The sequence below is a fragment of the Protomyctophum parallelum genome (assembly GCF_964188405.1).
Source record: "Protomyctophum parallelum genome assembly, chromosome: 3".
In the NCBI taxonomy this organism is placed as follows: Eukaryota; Metazoa; Chordata; class Actinopteri; order Myctophiformes; family Myctophidae; genus Protomyctophum; species Protomyctophum parallelum.
The window spans coordinates 122557-137075 of record NC_139698.1 but is presented as its reverse complement, the minus strand read 5'-3'; the positions used below and the strand labels follow the sequence as shown (position 1 = coordinate 137075).

Here is a 14519-nt window from a genome sequence, read left to right as displayed (position 1 = left end):
TATATATAATAGTTTATATAATATAGTAGTTTATATACAATAGCCAGGCAACTATCGCAACGCACCAGTAGAAGGGTCTGTAACTCAGAGTTACATAAAATTATAGTCTAACCCTAACCCTAGTTAAATTAACATTGATTTAAATAGGGGGTCCCAGAGGTAGAAATGCCATTAAATGGGGGTCCGTAGGCTAATGCATGTCTAACCGAGGGCCCTGGAAATTAAAATGGTTGAAATCACTGCTAGAGACGTACAAATGGGGGTCCGCAAGGCTGATAAATGTCAATGTGGGGGTCCTTTGACTAAGAAAGGAAAGAGGCTGCACAGCTCGTAGTCACAATACCATACAAATTACAAATATATTTTTTCAACGTTTCGGCAACAAGTTGCCTTCTTCAGGGTATGATTTGGTAGACACTGATATAGAAACATACAGTAGGTATTTCAGAAAACTGTCAGAATTTAGAAGCCATTTTTTAAATTTCGACGTCAGGCCTAAATGGGTTACTTCATACGAAGATAGATCGATAAGTCAGGGAGGCCGTACGCCATTGTCGGGAGGGGAGAATCAACCTCAAAGTTGGACCACTTATCCTCTAGTCTTGAGCCAGCGCTACATTTAGTCACCCTGGCCCAGATTGTCTGCTCTGGTGCTCTTATTCACACAGACAGAGTATGTCCGACAGACACCTCTGACGTCCACTCCGCAGCAGGGCTCTGACTGTTAGGAATCCAGAGGAGCGTTGTGTGGTTCCATCAAATCTCTGACCTGACAAGACTGCTTGCCTGGGCTTATCAGATATGACTTTAGGAAGGACCTGACATGTTGTTGCTCATTTTTGTGTATGTGTTGTACTTTTTCGCCCCCCCCCCCCCCGGTTATTTATTCTTTTGGATTCATTTGAATTGTTAGAATGAGTCAAAGTCAATGCCCTGTACGGGCAGAGGTTCTTTACTTCTGAACACTACTTCTACATCCTTCCATTTCCTGAAAACACTTTTGGACATAAGAGGTTTCCAGTTCCACCCGATAGCGACGATATACTTTTAATGCGTAGGATGTCCCTTTTCTGGAAGCGATCTACGCGACTATAGCCTAAGCTTGAAACTGCTGCAAGTTAACAAGTTGCTCTGACACTCTTCTTGGAACCGCATGGACAGCGACATTCATTCCCTCAAATATAAATGCTAATACTTTTCTAGAAATAGACAAATGGTTATAGCTGTGCTGTGCCAGTACGAGAAAGGATATGCCTTTGTTATAAACTAATTTAGTTGAACTTAATTTACGTAATCCAAATGAGAACAGAACCCCTAAAAAGTTTAATTTCGTCAAGGAGGTACAGTAGGTACAGTGTATCAATTAGGCTAATTTTCAGTAATGGCTAGAGAAGCATTAAGTGTGACATATAGGCTATAGGCTATATATTTACATTAAAGATGTGGTGTGCATTATGGATACAACGGTAAACATAAAGGCTAAAGAACAACTTTGTTTAGTTTTTTTCAACCAAGGTTCATGTTTTAGGCTGTTATTAGACAAAGTAAAAGATGAGTATTGTGTGTGTGTGTGTGTGTGTGTGTGACTGTGTGTGTGTGTGTGTGTGTGTGTGTGTGTGTGTGTGTGTGTGTGTGTGTGTGTGTGTGTGTGTGTGTGTGGGTGTGTGTGTGTGTGTGTGTGAGAGAGAAAATTAGCCAGGACATGTGTGTACAGTATGCAAACATCTGAGTACATGCTGCTGCTTTCATGCGTTTTTCACGCATTTGCGTGCTCATACAGTACGTACATGGTTGTCATGTGCACACTACAGTGTGTGACTCATGCGTGGGCAGCAGCAGCGGTGACATCACCTCAGAAGAAAAGCCACCCTGCTTTTCTAACAAGCTGTGCATGATCAACCATCAGGGACAGCCGGCATCATTCCTCACACGTATACATACTATATACTATATATACTATATATTATATGAATGTCACAGAGCAGCCATTAAAGTTCATCCCAAAAATTACGTATTTTCTTCCAATTACCGGTACACACCCGGTTATCCTTTTAGCCTAAATGTCTGACTATACCTTGTGGTGTTTACATTTTGTTTTCCTTTTTTAAGATACATTTTTGGGCCTTTTCTGTCTTTATTTGAATATAGTAGTAGTGGAGAGTGACAGGAACCAGGGAGAGAGACAGTGAGTGACGCGCAGCAAAGGCCAAGTGCTCAGGAATCAAACCTTTGACATGCTGTCAGGCTGCATTGGAGCCTATATGTGATTGTACCTTAATTGCTAGGCCATCGGCGTCCCCGCTGTTTACATTTCTGACTATAACATTTATAGTCAGAAATGTAAACAGCGGGGACGCTGTTTAGTGAAGTATGAATCAAAACCCTATATGAAGCCTTGAATTCATGGACATTTTTGTTAGTTTTTGTCACATTCCTGAGCCAATAATTTGATGACCAGCGACGACTCCGGTAGGAGACTCATGAGTACTCAGTTGAGTCTCCTACTGAGCAGCCACCCGGGCATCGAATTATTGGCTTAGGAATGCAAAAAACCCATGTCCATCAGTCCATGAATTCAAGGCGTCATGGGGTTTGGGTGAACTGCTCCTTCTGCCAACGCTTTGGATATTTTCTAGTGGGCCGTGATCCAGAAAAAGTTGAGAACCATCATGCACTACTATAGTCTGTCTGACTCTGATCCCGAGGGATTGAATTGTCTCTGCTGCAATCAGTCTGTGAACTGGTACTATGTAAGGCATATACAGTAGAGTAGGCTGTTGTATTACTTTTGAAAAAGGTGCTACAGTAGCTACATTATATAAATAAAAATGGATCTTATCTAATTCCGAATAATTACCAATAAATGAATAAACTCATGGGTCATTAGCACACAATTCTAGGATCATTTTCAGATCAAATTGTAGCCCACAGTAAAATGTCAAGACGGTGTGAGATAGTATCTAATTTCCTTGTTTTGCTTTCCCGACAAACACAATACGGAAATGCATGCATCTCCGTTATCCCACAGCCAGCGTTGTGCAGGCATGTCATGTTTGAACGGCTAAATCAAATGAAATGATGTCCCATCAGCAGAACTAAAAAAGTTGCCAAGCTTTTAAAACAGACTATAAAGAGGCCGGGCTCCGGAATGCTCTCATTTAGTCAGATTTTGCAGTTTGCTTTTTTGTGTTATTTATTTATTTCCCCCCACAATTAGTCCCCACAACAACAGTCGGTGGGAAATGCTCTCGCCACAGAATTTACTAGTATTCTGGCCATAATAATCATTCTGGTCGGCCCCCGCTGTTGGTACAGAAGCGCTTCCCGGCGCTTGATTGACAGCGCATTTTTAATTTTGACGACGCATGCGCACTGGCGCACCGCTTATGTGCAGCCCTGATTATTAAAATGGACTTAAATTGACACTTCACTGTCATCTGTTCTCTAGTTAGATTAGGTATCACAATCCGTGGCTGGATGAGGTTACAGTTGCCATTACACTAAAGTTGGATATTATTACATCCATCAAAATGTCAGCCACACTAATCCTCATTTCCGTGGCGTGTGTTTGTGCGTCTTCCTCCTCCTAGATTCCAAAGGCTCTTGTCGTCCTCGTCAAGTGTTGGAGAGGAGAGGAGAGGAGAGGAGAGGAGAGGAGAGGAGAGGAGAGGAGAGGAGAGGAGAGGAGAGGAGAGGAGAGGAGAGGAGAGGAGAGGAGATACCTGCTGGGCCGAGGCCGAGGGGCTGACAGTACAGGAGGGCTGTAAGGTAGGCTAAAATCAAACGCACCTTGTGCAGATTCTTGTTCTTTTTCTGTTAATTCATGGAAACTGTCTCCTGCTCAGAACCACCTGTCCACTAATAGAATATACTGTTCTGTTGATTTGTTACTTTTTAAAGTAAAACTCTAGCAAAAAAAATAATGTCAACAAGGCAGTTTTTTCCTTTTTGTATTTGTATTTGTATTTTATATTTTTGGAGGATCATGTATGAGAGTCAGTCTATTTGTCTCTTTGCTTTGTCTTTCACAGAGCAGAAGGGGGGGGGGGGGCTGTAAGGTAGGGCATTCACTTCTAGTAATTTTTACTAGTTGACAAGTTGTTTAGTTTGCTAGTTGACTAGTTGTTTAACTACCTTACTTACTGTTCTGTTGATGTGTTACTTTCTAAAGGTATTTTCTCAGAGCAGCAGAAACAACATGGCCTCCGGGAAGAACAAGAACCAGAGCTCTCTGGTTCTCCACAAGGTGATCATGGTGGGCAGCGGAGGTGTGGGGAAGTCTGCACTCACCCTGCAGTTCATGTACGATGAGGTGAGTTACATCATGGTGAGGTGAGGTGTGGGGAAGTCTGCACTCACCCTGCAGTTCATGTACGATGAGGTGAGTTACATCATGGTGAGGTGAGGTGATCATGGTGAGGTGATTTCCATCATGGATCAACAACACACTTTAGACCTGAGGATTTCTACTAAATGTCTTCTAAATCCTGACGGTTTTCTGAAAATCCTGTGTTTCTGTGACAGACACACATTTTCATGTCAAGGACCCCCAGAATTATCTGTATTTGCCCGCCGAGTCCCAGGATGCAGGGATGGTCTTTTAGAAATGAGTCCCAGGATGCAGGGATGGTCTTTTAGAAATGAGTCCCAGGATGCAGGGATGGTCTTTTAGAAATGAGTCCCAGGATGCAGGGATGGTCTTTTAGAAATGAGTCCCAGGATGCAGGGATGGTCTTTTAGAAATGAGTCCCAGGATGCAGGGATGGTCTTTTAGAAATGAGTCCCAGGATGCAGGGATGGTCTTTTAGAAATGAGTCCCAGGATGCAGGGATGGTTATTATTAACCTAATAAAACTATTGAATTCACAAAAGTAGCTACTCTTTGCGCCACCAGAGCGAGCCACATCACATCCTTGTTGTGCTCGGCAAGTAGGCTATGTGACGGGAGAATAGCGCTTGATGTCTTTACGGGGCTGCCTGGAGCCACACATTCACAGTCATATGAGCCGGGCGGTGCTTACACTCCCGCACGGCATGTGTTTGTAAAGCAATCAAGCGCTCCCCTTCCCCAGTACAGCTGGAATCAGCTGCGAATGATATAAAGTGATTGAAGGAGTGGGTTATCGGTGGAATTTACAGCGGTCACCTGACGGTAACCAGCCAATCAGAATCAAGTATTGGGACTACCCGTTTTAGAAACTGTGTTTTGGGATGCAAAATGCACCCTATTTTAATCTCTGTGTTCACGTCTCTCTCTCTCTGTCTCTCTGTCTGTCTGTCTCTCTCTCTCTCTGTCTCTCTCTCTGTCTGTCTGTCTCTCTCTCTCTCCCCCTCTCTCTCTCTCTCTCTCTCTCTCTCTCTCTCTCCCTCCCTCCCCCCCCTCCCTCTCTCTCTCTTATTTTTATTGATTGGAAGTATTTATTTTTTGTGGCTTTCGCCTTTTATTTTTTTATGGAGGGACAGACAGTAGGCTGACAGGAGATGGGGGGGGGGGGGGTGACATGCAGTAAAGGCCGTCGGGAGTCGAACCCGCGCCACCTGCCAGCCAAGGTGCGCGCCACCGAGTGGCACGCTACGAGCTTGTAGGTCTGCTATTTTTGAAAATTCTTAAAAATGCGGCACTAATGTTTGAATATATATTCTTTCAGAGCTAACTTTATTTTTTTCCTACGTCTCATTGTACTAAATGGGTACAATGAGTTTGTTCTTCATAGGCGTAACTGATGAAGGTCTTCACAGCGAATGAATTGGCCTACAGCCTGTTAGCGAATCACCAAACATCACAGCCTGTTAGCGGGCATGTTTGTGTCTGTGTCGAGTATATATGAATAGAGACGGCACCGGGTTTCTCCTCCATCCACTTGCATTAACCCATTTTGACCTGAGATCAGATTCTATAAATGTCGTCTACATCCTGACAGTTTTCTGAAAAAGCTATGTTTCTATGTCAGTCGTTCTTTGATTTTTCAAAAATAGCAGACCTACAAGCTCGTAGCTTGTAGATCTGCTATTTTTCAATAGCAATACGATATCGTATCGTATCGCAATGTCCAGAATTGAATCGCCATCAAATCGCATCGTATCAGGAAGAGGGGTGAATCGCATCGCCAGGAGATTCCATGTATCGCTAAAGTATCGTATCGCTGGCAGTGCATCGAGATGCACATCGAATGGGCCTCAGTGCTGAGATTCACATGCCTAGTATAGCCACTATACGACCACAAATGTCCCAAGAAACTAGCTAGCCTAGCCACCCAGTCTGCTGCTCTCTGGGAGAACAGAAACTAGCTAGCCTAGCCACCCAGTCTGCTGCTCTCAATTTACAATTTAGGCATTTAGCAGACGCTCTTAATCCAGAGCGATTTACATTTAAGCAAGAACAAAAGCATGGGAATACATCACATAAAAGCATTTATCAATATCATGAAACATGCGTAAGCTAAGAAAGTAACAGTGGAATATCTATATAATGAAACTATACATACACTATACATATAAACTATACATATTTACTACTATGCTATACATATGTACTATGGCGTGCTATAACTATATACAATACAATTATAGTGCTGTCTACATAACATGCTATAAGTCTGTGTCAAATGCTATCTAAGCCAACAGAAATGCTATCTAAGGGGTTAGGGTAAGTGCTATGGGCCATGATGGAGTCTGAAAAGGTGGGTTTTCAGGCTACGGCGGAAGATTGGGAGTGATGCTGCAGTTCTGACTGCAATGGGAAGTGCATTCCACAGTTTTGGAGCCAGAAGGGAGAAGAGTTTGGGACGTGTGGAGCGTTGTCCCGGCGTTTTTAGTGAGGGTACTTCCAGTTTCCCTGCGTTGGCTGATCTGAGTGCGCGGGAGGGTTTGTAGGGTTCAATCATACTTGTAAGATCTCTGGGAGAACAGAGCAGCTGCATTCTTTGTTTTGATTAGGTGTGGAATGGTGCTGGTTTGAACCACGGCTAGAATGCTGTTTCAACCAATCAGATTGCTTCCTCGAAACCACCTGTGGTATAATTCCTCTTGACTGTGTGTGTGTGTGTGTGTGTGTGTGTGTGTGTGTGTGTGTGTGTGTGTGTGTGTGTGTGTGTGTGTGTGTGTGTGTGTGTGTGTGTGTGTGTAATGTGTGTGTGTTCTCCAGGGATCTCCTCGGTCCTCTTCGGGTCCAGGGTGGGCTGTCTGGACCCCATAGTCCCAGAGGACACAGAGCGTTTCATCCAGCCCATCAACACCATGTTTGTGATGACCCTGCTGACCATGGCGATGCCTCGCTGGCTCCACACGCTGGTCCCTAAACCATGGAACACCTTCTGCACCTGCTGGGACCACATGTTCCAGTTCGGTGAGTTTAGCTGTCGCAACCGTTCCTATAGTCGTCATATGTGACTCTTTTTGATACAGAGACAGTGTGTTGAGGAGAGGAGAAAACAAGACTAACTGTTGAGGAGAGGAGAAAACAAGACTAACTGTCGAGGAGAAGATAAAACAAGACTAACTGTTGAGGAGAGGATAAAACAAGACTAACTGTTGAGGAGAGGAGTTTTTGATTGATTGATTGAAATCTTTATTAACAGTTAGTAGAATTTACAGTACATTTTAAGCACAAACTCAATACAAAGACTGTCAACTGTAAAGCATCAAGCGCTATTCTCCCGTCACATAGCCTACTACTGTTGATTGATTGAAATCTTTATTAACAGTTAGTAGAATTTACAGTACATTTTAAGCACAAACTCAATACAAAGACTGTCAACTGTGAGTGGACGACCCAATTAAGCATTACACTTGTTTACAACAGGGTCCACATTGTTCAATTCATCAAAACATTTAAAGACATACAAACATTTAGAGACATACAAATAGACATTTCTCTGTAGGTAAAGAACAGAACAGGAATTCATCATATGGGAAGCAAAAAAGGGAAAAGATACAATATACAGCGAGGGAAAATGGGGTGGGGGGGTGGGGGGGATTCAGTTTTTACAGAGGCCAGTTTCGAATTGCAGCCATCCGTAGGTGCCCTTTGAGAGCAGTTTTGAAGGAGTCAAGGGATTCACATGTCTTAATGGCATGAAATGGAGAAAACAAGACTAAGTGTTGAGGAGAGGAGAAAACAAGACTAAGTGTTCAGGAGAGGAGAAAACAAGACTAACTGTTGAGGAGAGGAGAAAAACTGATTTATTTATTTTTATCCAAAATGAGTTAATAGCACAGGCAGACTCTTCACATACTAGAACATGTCTGACATAAATATCAGAGCTGAAATCGAAATATGAATATAAAATAAATGCTTAAACATGTAGCTAGGTGTAATGGTAGAGACCACAGAAGACATGTAAATATGAAATAAATGCTTAAACATGTAGCTAGGTGTAATGTTAGAGACCACAGAAGACATGTAAATATGAAATAAATGCTTAAACATGTAGCTAACCCTAACCCTAACCCTGTTTAAGCATTTATTTCATATTTACATGTCTTCTGTGGTCTCTACCATTACACCTAGCTACATGTTTAAGCATTTATTTCATATTTACATGTCTTCTGTGGTCTCTAACATTACACCTATAGCTACATGTTTAAGCATTTATTTCATATTTACATGTCTTCTGTGGTCTCTAACATTACACCTAGCTACATGTTTAAGCATTTATTTCATATTTACATGTCTTCTGTGGACTCTAACATTACACCTAGCTACATGTTTAAGCATTTATTTCATATTTACATGTCTTCTGTGGTCTCTAACATTACACCTAGCTACATGTTTAAGCATTTATTTCATATTTACATGTTGATTTCAGCTCTGATTTCAGACATATGTGAAGATTCTCATTTTGGATAAAAACATTGACTGTCTCTGTATCAAAAGGAGTCACATTATGTTCTTTATAATGGGGTTATTTGCTTTCCCAGGTTGTGCCTGCCTGGGTCAGGGTTAGGCTTGTATAAATGCATTTATAAATGTTATAAGTTATTATTAGTAATTCATAACGAGTCTTTCTTTCCCAGGTTGTACCCCGTCATTCCCGCCAACGCCAGAGTCATCACAGAGAGAGACATCCAAGTTGGAGATTATATTATTCCTAAAAACGTGAGTATGTATTTGATTTGTAAAAAACCTCTTAGGCCTAACTCAGGATTATGTTTATGCTCGCTGTCCGTCAGGATCTTCTTATCTCCATATTATTTTAACTTTTTGTTATTATGGTAAATGAGTAGCAAATGTGGCAGATCTGTTTTTGACTTTTAAAGCGTAATAAGCGGGATAATATCTGGCTAGATGGTCATTATCGGGAGATAATTCACCTTCAGGCTTCGCCTCTGTGATTAAACTCCCTGTCGGTGAATTATCTCCCGACAACGACCACCTATAGCCAGATATCATCCCTTACATAAGTTCTGGATGGCGGGTTTTAATGTTTGCATTGGCAACAGTTTACTCTGTCTGGACGGCCCACAGCTTTGAATGCTTGCTACCTGCGTGCATGGCAACGGTTTACTCTGGCTGACACTAGCTTACAGTATTGAGCTCTTTTTTAGACTAGCCAGAATAAAGTGAACCGTGCCGTGAAACGTTTCAGATTAGTTTCAGTTCAGATAAGGTTCAGGTTCAGATAAGATTCTCAGAACTTAATTTGGTCTCCTGCCCACGAGCAACTATTACACGTTCTAGTTCCCAGAACCCAGAATTCAGAACGTGTACTTGTTTCTAGAACGGCAGATCAGCTATAGTTTTAGTTTATTTTATCTTCTTCTGCAGTCCTTAGACCTTCCGTTGCAGCTGAAGGTCCAGTGTGTCATTGTCTAGGTCAATTAACCCACGATCACCATTCGGTGGCCGGTACGTGGGGCAGCTGGTCAGCACGTGTTCCACAGTCTGCAGTAAACATTTGGGCACTTTCTGTGAGACCCCATTTCTGCACCAGAACGTCCCACAGCTGTCCTGAGGCGGTTGAGGGTTGTCCTCTCGTTGCGGAGCAGGTGCTGGCCAGGAACACATGTGGGTTTATTTTATGAAGTACCTTCAGGGGTGCGCTGGCCCTGATGGTGATGGAAACCATTATGTTAGATAGCATACCCTTAGATAGCATTTGATACAGACTCATAGCATGTTATGTAGACAGCACTATAATTGTCCACTCCTTGCGGGGCAGGTGCTGGCCAAGAACACAATAACGCAATTATAGTGCTGTCTACATAACATGCTATAAGTCAAATGCTATCTAAGTCTACAGAAATGCTCTGAGACAGAGACAGAGAGAGACAGAGAGAGAGACAGAGAGAGACAGAGAGCGAGAGAGAGACAGAGAGAGAGAGACAGAGAGAGACAGAGAGAGACAGAGAGAGAGACAGAGAGAGAGACAGAGAGCGAGAGAGAGCGACAGAGAGAGACAGAGAGAGAGAGAGAGAGAGAGGTGTGAATGCAATGCACCAAATAGCGTGGTTGGTGAGAATAAAGAATACAGTGGGTCATGTCCAGTCGCAAAGCGCACACGGTACAAATGGCACATCTCTCTCCTGTTTAGGTGAAAAAAGGACGCATGCACCCTTGACTGCATTCCGTTGTGACTAGGGTTTATTTTATGAAGTACCTTCAGGGGTGGCCCTGATGGTGATGGAAACCATTATGTTAGATAGCATACCCTTAGATAGCATTTCTCTAGACTTAGATAGCATTTGATACAGACTTATAGCATGTTATGTAGACAGCACTATAATTGCATTGTATGTAGTCATAGCACATCATAGTACATATGTATAGCATAGTATAGTATATATGTATAGTTTATATGTATAGTTTCATTATATAGATATTCCACTGTTACTTTCTTAGCTTACGCATGTTTCTTGATAAATGTTTTTATGTGATGTATTCCCATGCTTTTTTGTTCTTGCTTAATGTAAATCGCTCTGGATTAAGAGCGTCTGCTAAATGCCTACATTGTAAATTGTAATTGTAAATTATGTTAAGATCACAACGTGTCGCATTGTAATGTAGATCTGTAGATCTACACAGCTGAGTCTAAATCATTGTAATGTAGATCTGTAGATCTACACAGCTGAGTCTAAATCATTGTAATGTAGATCTGTAGATCTACACAGCTGAGTCTAAATCATTGTAATGTAGATCTGCTTTTTTCGCTACACAGCTGAGTCTAAATCGGCATTCTGACGCCATCAAGGTCTTCTGAAAATGCATTAGTTGACTAAATCAACTGCACATTTAGACAACAAAAAACGTGTGGTATTTAGTCAATTAAAACAAAACATTTCAGATGACTAACATTTGCCTGAAACTAAAGTACCTTAAAGTACCCGTCAACGAGTACCGTAACGATCAAAGGTTTCTGTCCAAATGACCTTAACCCATTTTGGCGGGAACCCCTTTTGGTGTTAGCATCATGTCGTGCTTTAGCTATTGAAAAATAGCAGATCTACAAGCTAATAGCTTGTAGATCGCTAACCCTACGAGCTTGTAGGTCTGCTATTTTTGAAGAATCGTGAAAAGTGACATGAAAGTGTTTGAGAACGACTGACATAGAAAAACAGCTTTTTCAAGAAAACAGTCAGGATGTAGAAGACATTTGCAGAATCCTTCCCAGGTCAAAATGGGTTAAAAACGCCTGTTTTTCATTCATTTCCCGCAGACTCTGCTCACGCTGTGCCACTTCGCCACCTCCCGCGACGCGTCCGTGTTTCCCGAGCCCGACGCGTTCCGCCCGCGGCGCTGGCTGAACAGAGAGCAGTGCCATCACCCGTACGCCTCGGTGCCGTTCGGCGTGGGGAAACGCAGCTGCATCGGACGACACATCGCCGAGCTGGAGCTCTACCTCGCCATCGCCAGGGTGAGTCAGCCTGGCCTGGCCTGGCCTGGCCTGGCCTGGCCTGGCCTGGCCTGGCCTGGCCTGCAGGCCACACCAGGATGTTGGTCTGGAACTTCAGACTCCATCGGCTGCCTTTATTTTATTATTATTATCCCATTCTGGGCGGGAACCCATTTTGGTGTTAGCATCATGTTATGCTTTAGCTATTGAAAAATAGCAGATCTACAAGCTTGTAGGTCTGCTATTTTTGAAAAATCGAAGAACGACTGACATTTTTTAGAATCTGATCTCAGGTCAGAAAGGGTTAATCAGACCAGTGTGTGTCCAGTGGAAACCTCGTATGAATCTGATCTCAGGTCAGAATGGGTTAATATTATAAGGCAGGGTATTCCTGTACCCTCAGGAACCCTCAGGGTATTTATTCCCTGTCTGGATTCAGAGCGTTTCTCACCTGCCTTTGACAAATCATCAGAATATTCTGCGTCGCTCCTTGATTGGATGTGATTGTTCTGGTCTGTGATTGGTCTCTTCAGATCGTGGTTAGTGATTGGATGTGATTGTTCTGGTCTGTGATTGGTCTGTTCAGATCGTGACGGAGTTCGAGGTGAAGCCGGACCCAGAGGGAGGCGGAGCTACGGTGAAACCGATGACGAGGACACTCCTGGTTCCCGAGAGCGTCATCAACCTGCAGTTTGTTGACCTCTGACCTCTGGCAGGCAGGCAGGCAGACAGACAGACAGACAGACAGACAGACAGACAGATTTTACAATAAGACGTCATTGCCATCCCCAGTCCCTGCTTACTGATGCATGTGTCCCTAGCGATGACATCATGTGTCCCTAGCGATGACATCATGTGTCCCTAGCGATGACATCAGGGAACGACAGTTTTTTACCTCTGGTCTGCTTTGAGGCAGGACTCCTGGATCGGACTAGTGTAGAAACACAGCGAAGGTTGCCGTATATTAGATTAGTCGATGGGTGGACTAGTGTAGAAACACGGGGAAGGTTGCCGTATATTAGATTAGTCGATGGGTGGACTAGTGTAGAAACACAGGGAAGGTTGCTGTATATTAGATTAGACGATGGGTGGCCCTTCCAAGACAGATGTTGCGCTCTCATTAGAAGGCGGGTGTAAGTGCCATCCAGCCGTTTCTCTCATTTCTTTGAAAGTGTCCATGTCTCGGAGCCATAGAGTAGAATCGGCTTGACGGTCCAGATGTCACGCATGCAGGAGAGTTAGGACATCTCTGTTCACTTTATTACAAGCAGATCGCACAAGTAATAGTTTACGTCCAGGTCGCTGTTTGATGTGTATGCGCCGTGCCAGCAAATGACGTAATGACTACTTGTGCCTAGCCTCGATACCCAGGCTTTCATTTCGTCTGCGCGAAAGATGAAAGCCTGGAAAAAGCCGTGGGCTGAACCAGTCTAAAAGTGGGAGTCAACCCTTCCGCGTAGGCGTCGCTCTAAATGATGTGACGTAGCGCTGCACTAGGGGGGAGAGGAGGGGCCGGGGGTGACGGACAGACTGATGAGATCCAATCAGGGTGCGCGCTTTTCTGAGACGCGACCCTCCCATCTAGGCCAGAAATGTCTCTGCTTAGGTCAGGCTAACTTGTGCCTGATACGGCAGTGGTGTCAGATTACATACATGTGTACACAGGAGCATTACCTTTAATCCTCCCGACACTAAAACATATCGTCATTACGTCACCATCGAAAATCAATTACACTCTGGGTCAACATTGAGAGCTAGTTGTACCAGTTACCCTGACGTCATATGCTGGGACAGTGCATACGCAACAAAAGTGGCGCAAAGTAACCACAGTATACCGCTAATCAACTTACAAATTACATATACATTATACACAGAGGCGTTTAGTAATAATATCACTATAGTCCAAGATTAAGTACATTTAAAGCAATTGACAATTTAAAATAAATAATTAAATAATTATACTGTATACGTGATACGTCAGTTTATATACCTTTTTATTCATCAGATATCGATGATTTATTTTTCTTTGAGAAACTAAAAAGGGATCCAGAATAATTCTAAATCAATAAAACTGTATTTATTTTATAGATAGAAACTTGTACCATACTTCATAATAGTACTTTTTTACATGCATAAAGTAGGTAGGTAGCAATTAGCTAAACCTAATAATTCAACATTTCTAACGTTCCTTCACAGAGAAGCTGAGATTTGACAGTTTGTAGCGGTCGACAGTACTTGCACACTCTGCTTGCGCACTATTTATGGCCTACTAGTGTGCAACAAGCAAGTATGCACTCGAAAGAGTGCAGTTCTAGTTTTAGATTGTTTTTTGTAATAGTACAACAGCTAACCCTAAACCTAACCTAACCCACTGTGGATCACCTTTTATAATGGATTGCATTTGTATTGCTCTTTTCTATGCACAGAGCGCTTTACACAGAGCGCTTTACAGAGCTCAACTTCTTGTGTTTGGAGAATTTTTAATTTATTTTCTTACTCTTTGGATAAATGTGTACTTTTTCAACTGATATTATTCAGTAAAACATCCAGGGTGGTGTGTTTATTTTTGGAACACAGGGGTAGTAGTGCCCTCTGGTGAACTTTTTTATCATACTGTATTAGCAGCAAATGTTCATTCGAGCTGAAACACAGATCACTTCATTAATTGATCATTTCTAATCACAATAA

The 14519-nt window shown here is 42.7% G+C and overlaps 2 protein-coding genes across 2 annotated transcripts in view; one reads left to right on the top strand and one right to left on the bottom strand.

Annotated features, from left to right (window-relative positions):
* The window catches only part of LOC310856041 (uncharacterized protein), a gene marked incomplete at its 3' end in the record, with an annotated part of 240942 nt that overhangs the window by 175521 nt on the left and 50902 nt on the right, over positions 1-14519 (bottom strand). The gene's annotated exons all lie outside the window — the stretch shown is intronic.
* LOC310856039 (25-hydroxyvitamin D-1 alpha hydroxylase, mitochondrial-like) lies at positions 4199-12537 on the top strand (the record flags this gene model as incomplete). Its single annotated transcript, XM_083761257.1, has 5 exons — positions 4199-4268; positions 7145-7340; positions 9016-9097; positions 11655-11852; positions 12418-12537. The coding sequence occupies 5 exons, from the start codon at positions 4199-4201 to the stop codon at positions 12535-12537; spliced, it is 666 nt and encodes a 221-aa protein (XP_083617383.1).